General features: G+C 40.6%; 1 protein-coding gene across 1 annotated transcript in view; it reads right to left on the bottom strand.

Annotated features, from left to right (window-relative positions):
- Ryr2 (ryanodine receptor 2) overlaps positions 1-15,131 on the bottom strand; it is a 593,927-nt gene that overhangs the window by 322,764 nt on the left and 256,032 nt on the right. Inside the window, 2 exon segments of the mRNA XM_028859656.2 lie at positions 10,314-10,410; positions 11,476-11,575. Coding sequence (XP_028715489.1) covers positions 10,314-10,410; positions 11,476-11,575 — 197 coding nt within the window.

The raw sequence follows: 15,131 nt of genomic DNA, 5'->3' as shown, positions 1-15,131 counted from the left end.
AAAATCCACACTTTTCCTTTTCCCCTAAGTTGTATTTCTTAGGATGTTTTATCACAGTAACAGAAAATGAAACTGAGACAGAAATATAAATGATACCCACTATCTGTACAACAATAAATCACTATGAACCTGCCATAAATATGCAAATATTCAGTTCTAAATGAGCTTAGAAAAAAGGTGTTGAATAATGAACCTAAAATGGTGACTAAACAGATAGGGATAGAGAAATCACAAGGTTGAAAAAAATGAGCTTTAACATATACATAGTATGGATATGGCTGTGTAAAATTACATATCTATACAGGTGAATTGCTCAAACATTTTCTTTCTAAACTTCCATTTACACTTAACAGGAAGGTTTTTAAATTTTATATGAGTAGAAAACTAATGATAAGTTTAATTCAGATTTTTAAAACACAAAGTTGAAAGGAGAGTAAACTCTGCTTCCTTTCTGATATCTTTTAGCTCTATCCTGAAGGTCCTTCTCCCCTGAACTCTGTGTTTGCAAAGTGTTCCAATCCAACAGTAGATATAGAGAACCTGGGCTCCCTCTCAAGTATTCACAGCTAACCAGGGCATCTTGGTAATTTATTGGATTCCCCCATATAAACGGAATATGTAGATGCTGATGTTTTGTTTCGTTTTGTTTTTAAGCAAGTCTGCATGGTCTATTTCAGGTTAAATGTTAGTGCAAGGTATCAAAAACCCTAAATGGAACAAGGCTATCGGCCTATCCTAAATGACACAAAGGGAAGGCAAGCTTATTTAAAATTTGACCCACCTGGAGGCAAGCACCTATTCTATGAAGGGAGCATCACTTTTGCCCACCATGTATCTAAGGCATCAAAATCAGAGTCCAAAAAGACATTTTTTTCAAAGTCTGTTTAAGTTACTTTTCTACTGCTATGAAGAGACACCATGACCAACTTCTGAAAGAATTTAATTTGAGGGTTCAGAGGGTTAGAGTCTATGACCAGTATTACAGGGAGCACAGCAGCAGGCCAGTACTGGAGCAGTACCTGAGAGCTGGCATGTTGAGACTACAACCATGAAGCAGAGAAACAGGCCCTGTCATGGGCTTTGGAAATCTCAAAGCCCACTCCCAGTGACATATCACCTCCAAGGCCATATCTCCTAATCCTTCCCAAAACAGTTCTAACTGAGCACCAAACAAACATTCAAATATGGCCTATGAAGGTCATTCTCATTAATGAGACCACCACAAAGTCCAACAAGTTTACCAAATGGTATTAATATCTTCAAACTCAGATGCTGTGGGATGTTCTGTATGGCAAATGTGTTAATAAATAAAACACTGATTGGCCAGTAGCCAGGCAGGAAGTATAGGTGGGACTAACAGAGAAGAGAATTGAGGAAACAGGAAAGGAAGAAGGAGACTGCCTGCAGCTACCACCAGGACAAGGAAAATGTAAGGTACCAGTAAGCCACGAGCCACGTGGCAAAGTATAGATTAATAAAAATGGGCTGAATATAAGAGTAAGAGCTAGACAATGATAGGCCTGAGCTACTGGCCAAGCAGTTTAAATAATCTAAGCGTCTGTATGTTTATTTTATAAGTGGGCTAAGGGACTGCCGGGACTTGGCAGGGCCCAGAGAGAAAACTCCAGCTACACTCAGACAACTCAATGATTTTCTCAGGGCAATCATCCTTTCTACGTGGAAGACTGTAGGGAAGAAAAAAAAAAAACTTGTTTAAGAAGTTAAAGAGATTTATACAACACTGCCCGGTGGTAACTGGGGACAATGCCAATGGCAGCGATTTGTCAAAACTCAAGGAAGACGAATGGATGTTGTGTTGGCAAGTTTTATGTCAACTTGATGCAAGCTAGAGTCACTGGAGAAGAGGGAGCCTCAATTCAGAAAATGCCTCCAAAAGATGGAGCTGTATACAAGCCTGTAGGGCATTTTCTTATTAGTGATTGATGTGGGAGGGCCTGGCCCGATGTGGGAGGGCCTGGCCCATTGTAGGTGATGCCAGCCCTGGGCAGGTGGTCCTGGGTTCTATATGAAATCAGACTGAGCAAGCCATGTGGAGTAAGCCAGTAAGCAGCACCCTTTCAAGGCCTCTGCATCAGCTCCTGCCTCCAGGTTTCTGCCCTGCTTGAGTTTCTGCTCTCACTGCTTTTAATGATGATCTGTTATATGAAACTGTGATTGAAATAAACCCTTTCCTCCTTACATTGTTATAGCTACTTGTGGGGGGGGGGGATAAGTAAAAATAATACAAGTTAATAATATTTCTAACATCCCCAAATTATTATTACTGCACAGTACTGGGGATTGAGCCCAGGACTTCATACATGACAAGGCAAGCACTCTAGCACCAAGGTGAAAGCCCAGACCTCTTTCTACTTTTTTAACTTGCAACAGGTCTCTCTAAATGACTCTAAACTCATTCTGTAGCCAAGGCTGGTCTTTGGCTGGAGGTCCCCCTGCCATAGCCTTTTGAATAACTAGGATGACAAACCCAAAAGCTGATACTAACCACACATTGTTTGTTAACAGAAACTTGTAGATCATAAATCTGAAAAGCTGAAGTCATTGCCATTTCACTGAACAGGAATTTTTGAAATGCACATGTAACACCCAATCATACAAGCTCATTAATGACTACTCTGTACATTATGCTTCCATAACACATTCTCCTCCAATGCAATGCACTTCATTAGGAACTCATATTTCAGGCTGACCACGTAAGAGGAATTTTAAACTTATTCTAAACACAAAGTCTCCCCACAATGTCATCAATTCAGCTTCTCATGGTTATTATAACATTGTCCACCAAAACATAAGTAGTTAGCTCTTTTGGCTCTGGGAGTCATAAAATACAATTTAAATCTTATCTCAATTGTTCAACCATTCATTTTCTGGGTAAAAAGCAAGTGCTGTGACAGCTAGCTTATTCATCTTCTGAATCTGAAGCCCAGAAAATACTATATTAGCATACTAATGAGAGTACAAATCTTTACAAGCTTCTCACTGCCTGACATGGGGGTATTTATTCATAATAAAATTTTATAGGATACACAATTCCAATTAGTGAGCTTTAGGATATAATCATAAAGCATCATTAATAAAAAACACTGGGTACTATGAGAAGACCCCTGATGGCTACAAGAGTGAGCTCTGACAGAGGGCACCTTCTCCAGATGACATTACAGCCATGAGCTCACTTTTTTTGTAGGGCAGGAAGAATTTGGCAAGTTACTTTCATATCTCATTGCTATGAACTTTCTGAAGACGTCATTTCATTGTACAAACTTGGGCAGGTAGCCAAACTCAGAGCCTCCACTTTTTGTTTTAAGATTTATTTTTAGTGTGTGTGTGTGTGTGTGTGTGTGTGTGTGTGTGTGTGTGTCTATGCATATGTGCCCTTGAAGTCCAGAAATAGATGTCAGATTCCCTGGAGCTAGATCTACAGGCAGTTGTGAAAAACCCAACATGGGTGTTGGGAACTGAACTTGGGTACTCTTCAAGAGCCATATGCACTCTTAACTACTGAGCCATCTCTCCCCTGCTTCCATTTCTTCAAGCATTCCCTTAGTTACTATGAGGATGTTAAGAATGATGTAACTTCTCTATAGTACTGTAAAGAGTCCTCTGAGGATTCAAATGGTAATACTGGAGTTTGTAGTCAGTCTTCCATAGCGATAAGCAAAGACAATCATGAACTGAGTCACAATGTCAAATCAATAGTATTATGGGCTTCCAGACATTTGTTATGGCTTGGATCTGAAATACCCGCCTCGGACTTGTGTTTTGAATGCTTGATTCCCAGACTATGGTGCTATTTTGAAGGCTGTGGAACCTAAGGGAGGTGGAAGCTGACTGGCAGAAATAAAGTCCCCAGCAGAGGGCCTTTGACTGCCACACTCATTCCTGGTCCCACCTTGCTCTCTCTGCTTCCTGCTCTGCAGCCAGGACTTGCTGAGTCTCCACCATGGGGTCCTGCCAGCCTACCTTGCCTGCCAATGATGAATCTCTGAAACCAGGACCTGAATCAAATTCTCCCACAAGTTGTTTCTGTCAGATATTTTATCACAGTCATAAAAGAGTTACTAACAGCATATTCAAAGACATGAGTCATCTTCTGTTATAGATACTGTTGGGGACAACAAATTATTCTTTTTCTTTAAGTCAGACAACACCATGCAAGCCTTTTTCTGAGGGCCAATGCTAGAGTTGGGTCTCAACATATTCTCATTGAAAAATTTATATGATCTATTACATCAATAATAGCATATACTCCTGAAGCCAAAAACTTACATTATATACAAGCTCCAGATACTAAGTTAATGTAGAAAACCAATTGGGTTGGTGTGGTGACTCATGCCTGTAATTCCAGCACGTGGGAAGTGGAGGCAGGAGGATCAGAAGTTCAAAGTCATCCTCAGTCTTATAGTGAGTACAAGGATAACCTGAGCTGTATGAAATCTTATCTTTAAAAATACACCAAAAAATAAAAATAAAGAAAAGTATATCCATAATGGGATAAAGAAAATAAAACTATCTTTGTTTGTAGACCAGAAATGGATCCACACAAGTACAGTCACCTGATCTTTGACAAAGCAGAGATACTTCAATAGGTTAGGGATAGCTTTTTAAACACTAGATATTCATTTGCAAAACCAAACAAGCAAAAATACCCAGAAAGCTGACATATGTGTGTGTGTATACACATATATGTGTGTGTATACACATATGTGTGTGTGTGATATCTGTCAAAAAGCTGACAAACATGGATAGCTTCATCCTTGACTGTGCTGAACTTGACAGAAGGGTGCCCCCTACACAGTAACCTGGGAGCAGTATCCTCATAAGGGGACTAGGTCATCTAACTGTGTGCAGGGTCATGAACCATGTGCCTCTTTCTAAGCCAGACTGAGAGACATTCAACTCATTCTGTGAACATCATCTCATGATTTATCAGTTATTCATAATGACAGCACACTGAATCATCTTTGTTTTACAGAGGCCAGAGAAGTAAAACTATCGTCATGTGTTCATAGCATAGCTTTTGTCTATTAGGTCACATTCTAGAAAGCAAATGTAACATTTATTTCTGTATCACGTAAGGTACTGCGTCTTCACTGTCCTCTGTGAAAGGAACAAGACAAAGTAAATAGATTCCAGAAGCAATGATCAGATGCAAACTCAATGCCTTCCCACCCTCCCTCTCTTCCTTCCCCCATCACTCCCACAGAACATGTAATACCCATACACTCCTGATTCCCTTCCATCCTTTTTTCTCATAACTTTTATCCAGTGCATTCAACCTATGTGCACATGGGCAACGTGTGTTTATAACTGTGAATCAACATGCTTATTTTTATTATTACTATAGAATGTAGCCTTCTTGAGAAAAGAAACTGTCTCTTTCCACACAGCTCAGAGCCCAGAATCCAGAATATGATAGTCATTCCCAACTTGTCATAGAAAGAACTCATATACAAAAGATATCTTGTAAACCTGTTTTCAAATTTAAAATGATACTTTATAAACAATACTCATCCCATACTTATTTCCAAACTGAAGATTCAAAATAATATTCCCTAATGTAACTGCTTTAAATCTATTAACTTGTAGGAGATGTCACTCGGTGGTAGGATGCTTGGGTCTCAGATTCAAAACCTGGCACAACAAAATAATAAGTATAATAAAATTTACTGCCTTAAAGGTGTGGCATACTTAATTCCCATACTACACATTCTGCTCATAAACACATGTGCATTTAAATAAGGCCCTTGTTGACATTTTATTACATTCACAAAAATTTATGGTTGAACATGAGATATATACAGAGACAAAATCTACAACAACAAAAATCTATCTTGCTCCAAATGAAATCTGATCACTAAATTTGAAGCACAATGAAATTAAGTAAAGCACCATGTGGCACCTGATTCTCTTACTGACGACCAGAATCTATTCCTTCCTAATGTATCTTACCCTCTTTCTGGAGAGCATCCCCACAGTTGGCACTGAGACATCTGCCTGACTGCTCACACCCACTGCACCCTGCACCTTCACTCCTGGCCCTGCAAGATGTACACTAGAACATTTACAGCTAAACGCCTACCTGAAAACAATCTCAAGGAACTTAAAATAATAGTGATATATACTCCCTAACTCTGTCAAAAGTCAATCTGTCAAGTAAAATGGACAGGAAGTATAGGGGAATATCTATGTAGTTAAGCCTTGATAGCTCATTCTCTGATTCAACTCTACTTAGTTGAATAGCACACTGGAGGCTATTCTTCCTATGAGTCTTATTAACACTCTGTGAGAATGGATATATAACTTGGAGGATGAATGCAGATACATCTCATTGTGAAATAGTTGAGCCAAGTCCATTGGTATCTAGAATGACGTGCCCTGTCACAGAACAGTCTTCTGTCTCTCCAATTACAGTTACAGCTACTAAATACCTGGCTGAATAAGGTAGAGCCAACAGCCAAATCCACTGGGGAGCCCAACACAGATGATCAAAACAGTCCTGAATTGCTCAGGGGCAAATGTCACCACTGGCTATCTCCTCAGTCATTTATACTCCTTAGAACAAATCTCATGTGGCATTCGATCTTTAATTTTAATAGCAGGAAACAATCAATGGGCACGGCTAGATCAAAATTACAAGCAAAAGCCTGTAAGACAAAAATGTTATGTTTTGTTTTTTACATATTTCCCTGTTCAAACTCACCATTAAAAAATAATCAAATCATTTTAACTTCTTTTTCTAATAAATCAAAATATATGCTTAGGCCATCATTCTGCATTTCTTCCCCCAAAACAGACTGATATTAATATAAGAAAGTACTGCCTGCAGGTTGCAGCCTTCACTGGGTCTCTAAGACAAAGGCAATAGCTTATGAGGAGAATAAAGGAAGCAGTTTTGAAGGTCTATGTGATTATATCAACAAGATTCAAAATCATAAGGCTTTCCATAAGTCTGATCTTAAGGAAGTATTTTTTTCATTACACACACACACACACACACACACACACATACACACACACACACACACACACATATGTGATTGCTCAGTTTCACAACTCAATCAAGAAACAGAACCTTTCTTCCCTCAGCATCCTCCCTGAGGCTCCATCCTGCCCAGCTCTGACTCATGCTCTCCCTACAGTCATGATCTGACATCCACGTTCATCTAATTGCACCATGTCAACATGCTATAAAAAGATAGCAAACAGATGTGCTCTCACTGCCTCCGCGACCTTGGAAGAGTCTCTCAGTATGTTGAGGTGAACGCACACTGAGACTCGGTTGGCAAAAAAAAAAAAAAAAAAAAAAAAAAAAAAAAAGTTTTCAGAATTCAATCAAGCTTAGTGCCAGGAGCTGCATTAACCCAGCATCTACCCCAAGCTTCACAGCCTCCTGAAGGCACTGGTGATGACTGGTCATAACCCGGCCCAGAGTTCCTCTCCCTCTGTGTAAACATATGATTGTTGCCCTTTCCCTCAAATGGTCTCTTGCTTTTCTGATTTATATTCAACACAGACTCTTTTCCTGCTGGCTGAACTTAGACCCTCTGAACTCACTGCACCCAATTTTAGCATAACTCTCATAACAAACAAGCACCTGCCGCTGCCATCTTCTATACCAACTATCTCCCCTGAAACCATGGGCAAAACCAGACCTTCCCTCCTTCAAGTTGCTCATGGCAAGTCTTTTTCCATCGTAATAAAGGGTAAGTAACACAAGGCCTTACCTTTTGTCACATGAACTCAGTGATATCCCTCTTTCTAATGGGTTCCCCTGACTTAAGCTCGTCTCACCTCTAATCCAAGTGTCTTTTGCCTATCACAGCTATGAGGATCCCAACCCAGCCCCACAAGCCCCTCTCGGGAAGCACAAGAGAAGAGCCAAGCTATGAGCCTGGAGCTAACAGAAAAATGTCTGCAGCAGATGCATCTAGCTTCTAATCTTTCCATATTCTCTCTGCATCGCTTAGGGGAAAAAAAAACTGCTATTTCAGAACACACTTCCATCACTCATATTCATGCTTATGTTTAGCTTTCTGTTTGGAATTAATTCCTCAAGCCAACTGCTTTTTGATGTCTTCTTCAGCATTCTATGACCCTCTTGGTACCATCAGCATCTTATTCCTAGCTCACTGAAAGCAACGTATACCAGTTACTCTTTTTTGTCACTGTAACGCTCGGTTCAGGCCACCTATATGGGTTAGGGGGTAAAGGCACTTGCCACCAAGCCTGATGACCTGCATTTGATCCCTGGGACCCATACAGAAAAACACTGACTCCCACACACTGTCCTCTGACCTTTACATGTACAGTGTGGCTCTCTTGTGCATACACAACACAACAAAATAAATAAGTGCATTAAGACATAATTAAACAAACATGAACTACCTGGCTAAAGCACCTTCAAAGCAGAAAGCTTATTTGGCTCACGGTTTAAGGGCTACAGAGTGACACTGTGGTAAGGACGTGATGGCAGGAGCAGCCGGTGAGGACCAGAGCTTGCTCAAATCTGGGTGCATCAGGGAGCACTGCTGAGAAGTCTCAATGCCTTCCCCCAACAGCCCCTCCCTCCAGCAAGGTACTGAGGCAGGAGAACAGGAAACTGGAAAAGGAAATGTCAGAGACTAAAACATAAAAAAGACAGCGGCCTTTAGTCTAGCTGAGCTTCATTCAGACAAAAGAGCATGCTCTGAAGAGCTGTCTGCATTATATGACCTTGGGAGAGACAGGTACTAAGCTGATGACCCATAAAAGGTCACTGCAGACCTTGGCTCACCCATTTCTGTCTTCTTGGAGCCAGGCCACTGGTAAGATATGACACTCCTGAGGCCCCCGTGTATCTTTCCCTTAATGCACCATCCCCTTCCTTCCAACTAGCCATGCTTCTCTGTACAATTCCTTGTAAAGCGTGTGGAAATTCCAGCATATACCCTGCAGACTCAGATCTACACCAATGATATCCCCACCTCCCTAAGATTGATCACATACATACACACACACACACACACACACACACACACACACACACACACACACACACGCATGTGTGCACACACACACACACACACACACACACACACACACCCATACATAGGAACTTTGGAGGAGGGAGTTCACAGTCACAGGTGACACAGCAGTTGTAGTTGATGAAACTTCCCTACAAGCTGTGCTCCACCTTAAGCCAAGTTAGCCCATGAGAGCATGTCCCCAGTGAGTCTTCCTGAGCTACTGAAGTGACAGCTGATTTTTTTAAAGACTCTGTTATATCTTTTTACTAAATGAGAGTGATAAGCTTCTATTAAACAAAGTACCTAAACACCCAGGTTAACATCATGAGAAAAGCCCACTCAAAGATTTAAAAACACACAGCAAACCACCCAGGTAGCTCTCCTCTCGTGTGTGACCTCTTCTTTGTAGTCTCATCTTACTGCACTTGTTAATTAATTCAATTCACAAGGCAAATGACCAGCAGCTGGATCACACTAAACACTGGCATATTTTCATCACACCTGTATACTTCTCCCAGGACCTGCAGAAAATTTTAGCTTTGTCTCTCTGGAAAATTTGAGGGAAAGTGATCAACTTCACTATTTTTTAATAAATGGAAGATGACAGAAAGGAATCCTGAGAACTCTGAGATTAGGTATGAGATTAAATTTTCCAGAAATGTCATGAAAAACTAACGGACAATTATGGCACTTTAAATACTTTAACTTCATGCATTCTCCCCTCCCACTCGATGCTTCTAATGTGCTTTAAGTAGATGAAGATGTTCAATTCTTCTTCTGGGATTTAAGAAAAGAGAGAAAAGCCTTCTTAGGAAGCCATGAAGTGGAAGGCTTCAGAGGTCAATGAATGTGTGTCATCTACCTTTGGTGATGCTAATGCTTGCAACAGACCTATTCCTAGGTAAGAAAACTTCTGTCAAAGCAAACAGAATGTGTCATTCTGTGAGAAACATTCTTTTTTCTATCAAAGGCAGTCAGCCCAATGAGGACCAGTATTTCCTTCATCTCCCCTTTCCCCTTTGTGCCAATTAGCCAATTGTGAAGTCAAGTTCCCACCAAAAAGGATGATATACAGTGACAACCTACTTCAGTGATGAAACACAGAGGTCATTCTGTCCAGCATGCTAGCTAGCATGTCTGGGTTCAGATGTACCATTTTTGCAAAAGGAAAAATTACTTGACAATTATTTTCAGTTTGTTTGTGTGCTCCTTTGTATAACACCAAGATTATTCTTTTCCCAACAAATACATCAAGGTCAGTGCAACATGTCAGCCTTGAATACCAACCTCCGCTGTTCTTCGCCATGTTCTCCTGAAGGGACAGTGAGACACTCATCCATGTGTCCATGTAGTAGCCGGAGAACATCACCACCGATAAGATACCCTGCAAGGATTTAAAGTCATTTGTGTTAAGAATACCATGGCCAGATGCTGATGCACAGACAATGTATTTGATACAATCATCTACTTGTACTGATGGAGACACACTGGGCTAGTAAATTGTCTCAAACCTGTGACAAAATCACAGAGTGGCACTGGCTGACCCCTTGAGTCAGTTTGATATTTTAACCAAAGGGTGTGGTCCCAGCCCCATAAATATCACCATTAAATACATAACATGTGGGGCTATGGAGACCATTCAGTCAGCAAGTAAATCCCTGGGACTCACTGGCTGGCCAGCCTTGACTCATCAGTATGATCCAAGCCATCAAAAAGACTCAATCAAAAACTAAATAAAAGTGAACAAACATGAGCATTTACACCTGTGCTCCCACAGGTATGCAAACACATATACAAGAACACATACATGCACACATACATATAACAAAAAGTAAACAACATCCAATCCTCTTGATCTCTAGCCTCTACATGTATGTACATACACATGCACACACACACACACACACACTCACACACTCACACACACACACTCACACACACACACACTCACACACACACACACACACACACACACACACACACACACACACACACACAAACAAGTACTAGCTCCAATTTGAAGCTATAAAAGTGAGAATTACCATAATCAAGGCAGCTATCACCTTGGAGACCCTGCTGCATAAACATCATTGTGACCCAGCTACTAGGCACAGGGACGATAACAACAAATGATGACATGAGACTAACTGAGCAGTACCGCGAGCGAGGTCTCCCAAATGGGGTAAACAGCCCTTAGAGAGCTAGCACATGAAATCACAGAAATCAGCCAAAGTTGACAACACCATGAAAATAAGAGAAGACGAAGTCTAGCACGGGCTTCATTTTTAAAGAGCAGCTTAGGCAAGATTCTAAAATGTCATGTTTCTGCATGATGGAATATGGGAACATGAAAGGTCTCTAATTAGCCATCAGCTCATTATCACAATTCCAGCGATCAGCATCAACTCCATATCAAGGACAAGCCTTTTAATTAGAGTGGATCTCTTACCTTGGGCTGCTTCGCTTCCTGAGCTGATAGGGGCCACGCTCCAGAGGGTCTGCTGGAAGGCAGCATCCACATGCCAGGTGCTGTTGCCGTATGACAAGTGCTGCAGCAAGAGGCAAGAAGAGGCATTGCTGTAAGCCTGGTGCAGGGGCTCTGGCAGCCTGAGAGCAACACTGCTGGCTTGGAAACAGCCGTCAGGAACATGCACTTCAGCCTGGTCTGCAAAGATCAAACCACTAGACAGCATGGAAGCACACACCCAGAATCTCAACACTCGGGGAAATGAGGCAAAAGGATCCTGATTTCAAGACCAGCCTGGACAACATGCCAAGACTCTGACTCAAAAATAGATAAACCTAAACAAGGTAATTGAAGCATGAGCAGAAAAAATAATAGAAGTATCAATCTGTTCTAGTTTCCTTTCTGTTGCCGTGATGGAACACTCTGACCAAAAACAACTTAGGGGAGGAAAGGATTTACTTGGCTTACACTTCCAGATCACAGTCCATTATTGAGAAATCTTGGCCTAGGACAAGCAGGAATCCTGGAAGACATTGCTTGCCAGCTCATTCCCCAAGACCCATGCTTAGGTAGCTTTGTTAATACAGTCTAGAACCACCTGCCCAGGGAATGGTACTACCCACAGTGGGCTAGGCCCTCCTACATCAATTCCATAAAGGCAATCCTCCATAAATATGCCTACAGGCCAATCTGCTCACAGCAACCTCTCAAATGAGACTCCATTCTCAAGTGATTCTAGGCTGCATCAAGCTAAAAGGTAAAGCTAACTAGAACACTATGTAACTTTAGATACTTTTCAGGTTCATCCTAAGAGTTACTGACTTGAATCCGTAATCAGAAAACACACATATGAATAACAAATACACTGAGAAAATTTATTTTTAAGAAGAAACTTTGTCTTTAGGTTGTTGATAGACAAAATTGTATTAAAGTGAGCACTTGAAATTATCATTCACTTTTGTACATATGATACTGTGATAGTTTATTGACAAGCCATTATGTGAATAAAACCCTTTGGTGACTGTTAGCTGCAATTTGATACCAGAGCCAGTAGATGGTGATTCCAATTTTCAGCAACAATTTCACTTATTCTCTTACAAAGAAACCACCAGATAAAGAAAATGCAGCTCACATACACAAGAGAATTTTATTCATCAATAATGAAGAATTGTAGGATGGATCATCCTGTAGGAGAAATAAGGAAGACTGGATGACAAATATTTCATGTTTTCTCAAAAGACAAAAAAGATGTAGATTGAAAAACAGTATATGCATCCATGCATACATATATGTATGTGTACATATAGGACTATGAGAAGAGGAAGAGATCTAGACAGAGGGAAGATAAATGAACTAGAGAGAGCAAAGTAATTACGTGTTTCATGAAAGCAAAAGGGGACAGTGGTAGAGTGGAGGAGGGCCCACAAGAGGAGAGCAGGAACTGGGGGCACACACTAAAAACAAAAGGATGACTAAGTATGAAATGTCTGATATCTATGCGTGAAAGAAAATGTCTCAGTGAAATTGATTTCTTTGTATGCTAACCAAAAAATCAATTAAAATAAAAGACTTTTGAAGCTGAAAAACTGCATATTAACCCCATCTTTTGAAACTGACACTATAAAATACACATACGAACTTCATCAGTAAATGCACCAATCAATAGATTTTAAAATTTCCCAGGGGATCATCAGGTTTAGCAATCCCTTCTTTCTCTCTCTCAAACTCCAACTGTTCCTTTGCTTTCATGCAAGTTCTTAGTCACCTTAGGGTGCCATTCTTATGCTCAGTCCCCACTTGAGACTCCTTTCCTGGCTCAGTTTTCTTTCTGCTGATGTGAAAATGCCTTCAGTGTTCACAGACCAATCCTATCCCATTTGCTCCATAAATAAGAACAGTGTATTTTCTGTGACGATTAACACACAACAAATTCTTTGATTCATTTCTTTCTCTCCCTTCAAGCTGCCTGACTGAGGTTCACAGAGGTGCCTCTCACCATCCAGAGTGCTACTCAATACACAAGGAGAAGGTGCCGGTCAGACCTATAAAATCTAAACAGCATAATTTTATCATCAACCTTTATTCATTTCTCTTTGTGTACATGGTGGTGTGTCTGTTTGTATTCATGTGTGAATACTCATGAGTATGGAGGCCACAGGCTGAAGTTGGGTGTCTTCTTCAGTCGCCTCTCTATGTTTCGGAAACAAGGCCTCTTGTTGAATCTAGTCCTCACCAATTTAACTAGACTGACTAGCTAGGGAGCTCCAGGGATCTTCCTCCCTCCACCTCCATCTCTGGAACTGCAGGCACATGCCACTGTACCTGGCTTTTTATATACTTGCTGAAGATTGGTACTCAGGTCCTCCTGCTTACATGGAAAACATTTCATTCACTGAACCAGCCCCCAGTACAGATTTTAAAAAATCTGAGTTATTTCTATGTCAATGACTTAGTAAACAGATTTGGACACATGTGTGTGTATATACACAGCATGTATAGTTTATCAAAACTCCTAAAAATAATTCACAGTAATAATTCTTATATTTTATTTTGGTTTTAAACCAACTGCAAGTTCATACACACTCAGGACAGATAACCATTTGTTCATACATCATGGACTGAATGAATGTATGAACAACATGGAATGAATTCATTCAATGTATTGTCTAAAACATTGTTCTGAGTATTATCAGAGTGAACTTCTGGCCCCAAGGGTATTTGTAATCTTGTAGGGGGAGATAAGTGAGCTACATAAAATGCCATGCATTAATACATTTTTTAAATGTGTAAAGTACATTCAAACTGCTTCAGGAATTATCAAAAGGGAATATTTCCAACCAAACAACTGAAACAGGCTCCATGGGGAGAGGTGGGAGTTTTCATGGCAAAGGCTTTGAGGAAAGCAGTGAGATCACATGGCCTGGATCTCCTATTTGAGATACATTGTCTCCAAACAAGTAGATGCATACTGCATATTTAAGTATGTATAATATAATGTCAATGGTTTGGCTATAAATGTTTTAAGGATACTAAAAATGTTTTATGAGCCAGTTTGGATTTTTATTTTAATATATCAAACTACTTGGAACAGTTGTGGACTAGGCCCCTCTGGCTGCCTAAAAACTCTGATAAAGGGAAAATATGGCCAAGAGATTACCATAATCAAAGGGCAGAGTCCTGAGGACATAGAGTGCAGTGCAAAGTCCTCTCTTTGAAGCTTCGGGTACATACTGAGGAGGGGAGAGAAGGACAGATCTGCAGACAAAGGCTGGTGCCAGATCAAGGAGCTCACACTTCCGGCAGCCAGGAGCTCCCACAGCAAGTCATGGGTGAGTGGGGGAACTGAAAAGGATTTGTAAATGAGACCTAAGCAAAAAGATGAATCTCACATGGGAGAAATGGAAAAGTGGGAATGTGCCAGTCTGTTAGGAAGAGTTCTAACTATGTCCTTAAGAATATACTGAAGCCATAGAGTTATCTAAATGAAACCTGCTCTTCAAAAGGAATCATCTCAGGAAGCACTGTCTCTGGAATCTTCTACTTAATTTTGCTGCTTAAACAGCAAAATAGAAATCTGAGTAGGAACAGCATCACGCCAGGCCCATTGCTATTAAATATTCAGAAGGCAGCAACAGTCC

Source organism: Peromyscus leucopus, chromosome 5, assembly GCF_004664715.2.
Source record: "Peromyscus leucopus breed LL Stock chromosome 5, UCI_PerLeu_2.1, whole genome shotgun sequence".
Classification (NCBI taxonomy): domain Eukaryota; kingdom Metazoa; phylum Chordata; class Mammalia; order Rodentia; family Cricetidae; genus Peromyscus; species Peromyscus leucopus.
Note: the sequence above shows the minus strand (reverse complement) of the source record. Positions and strands in the feature narration are given on the sequence as shown.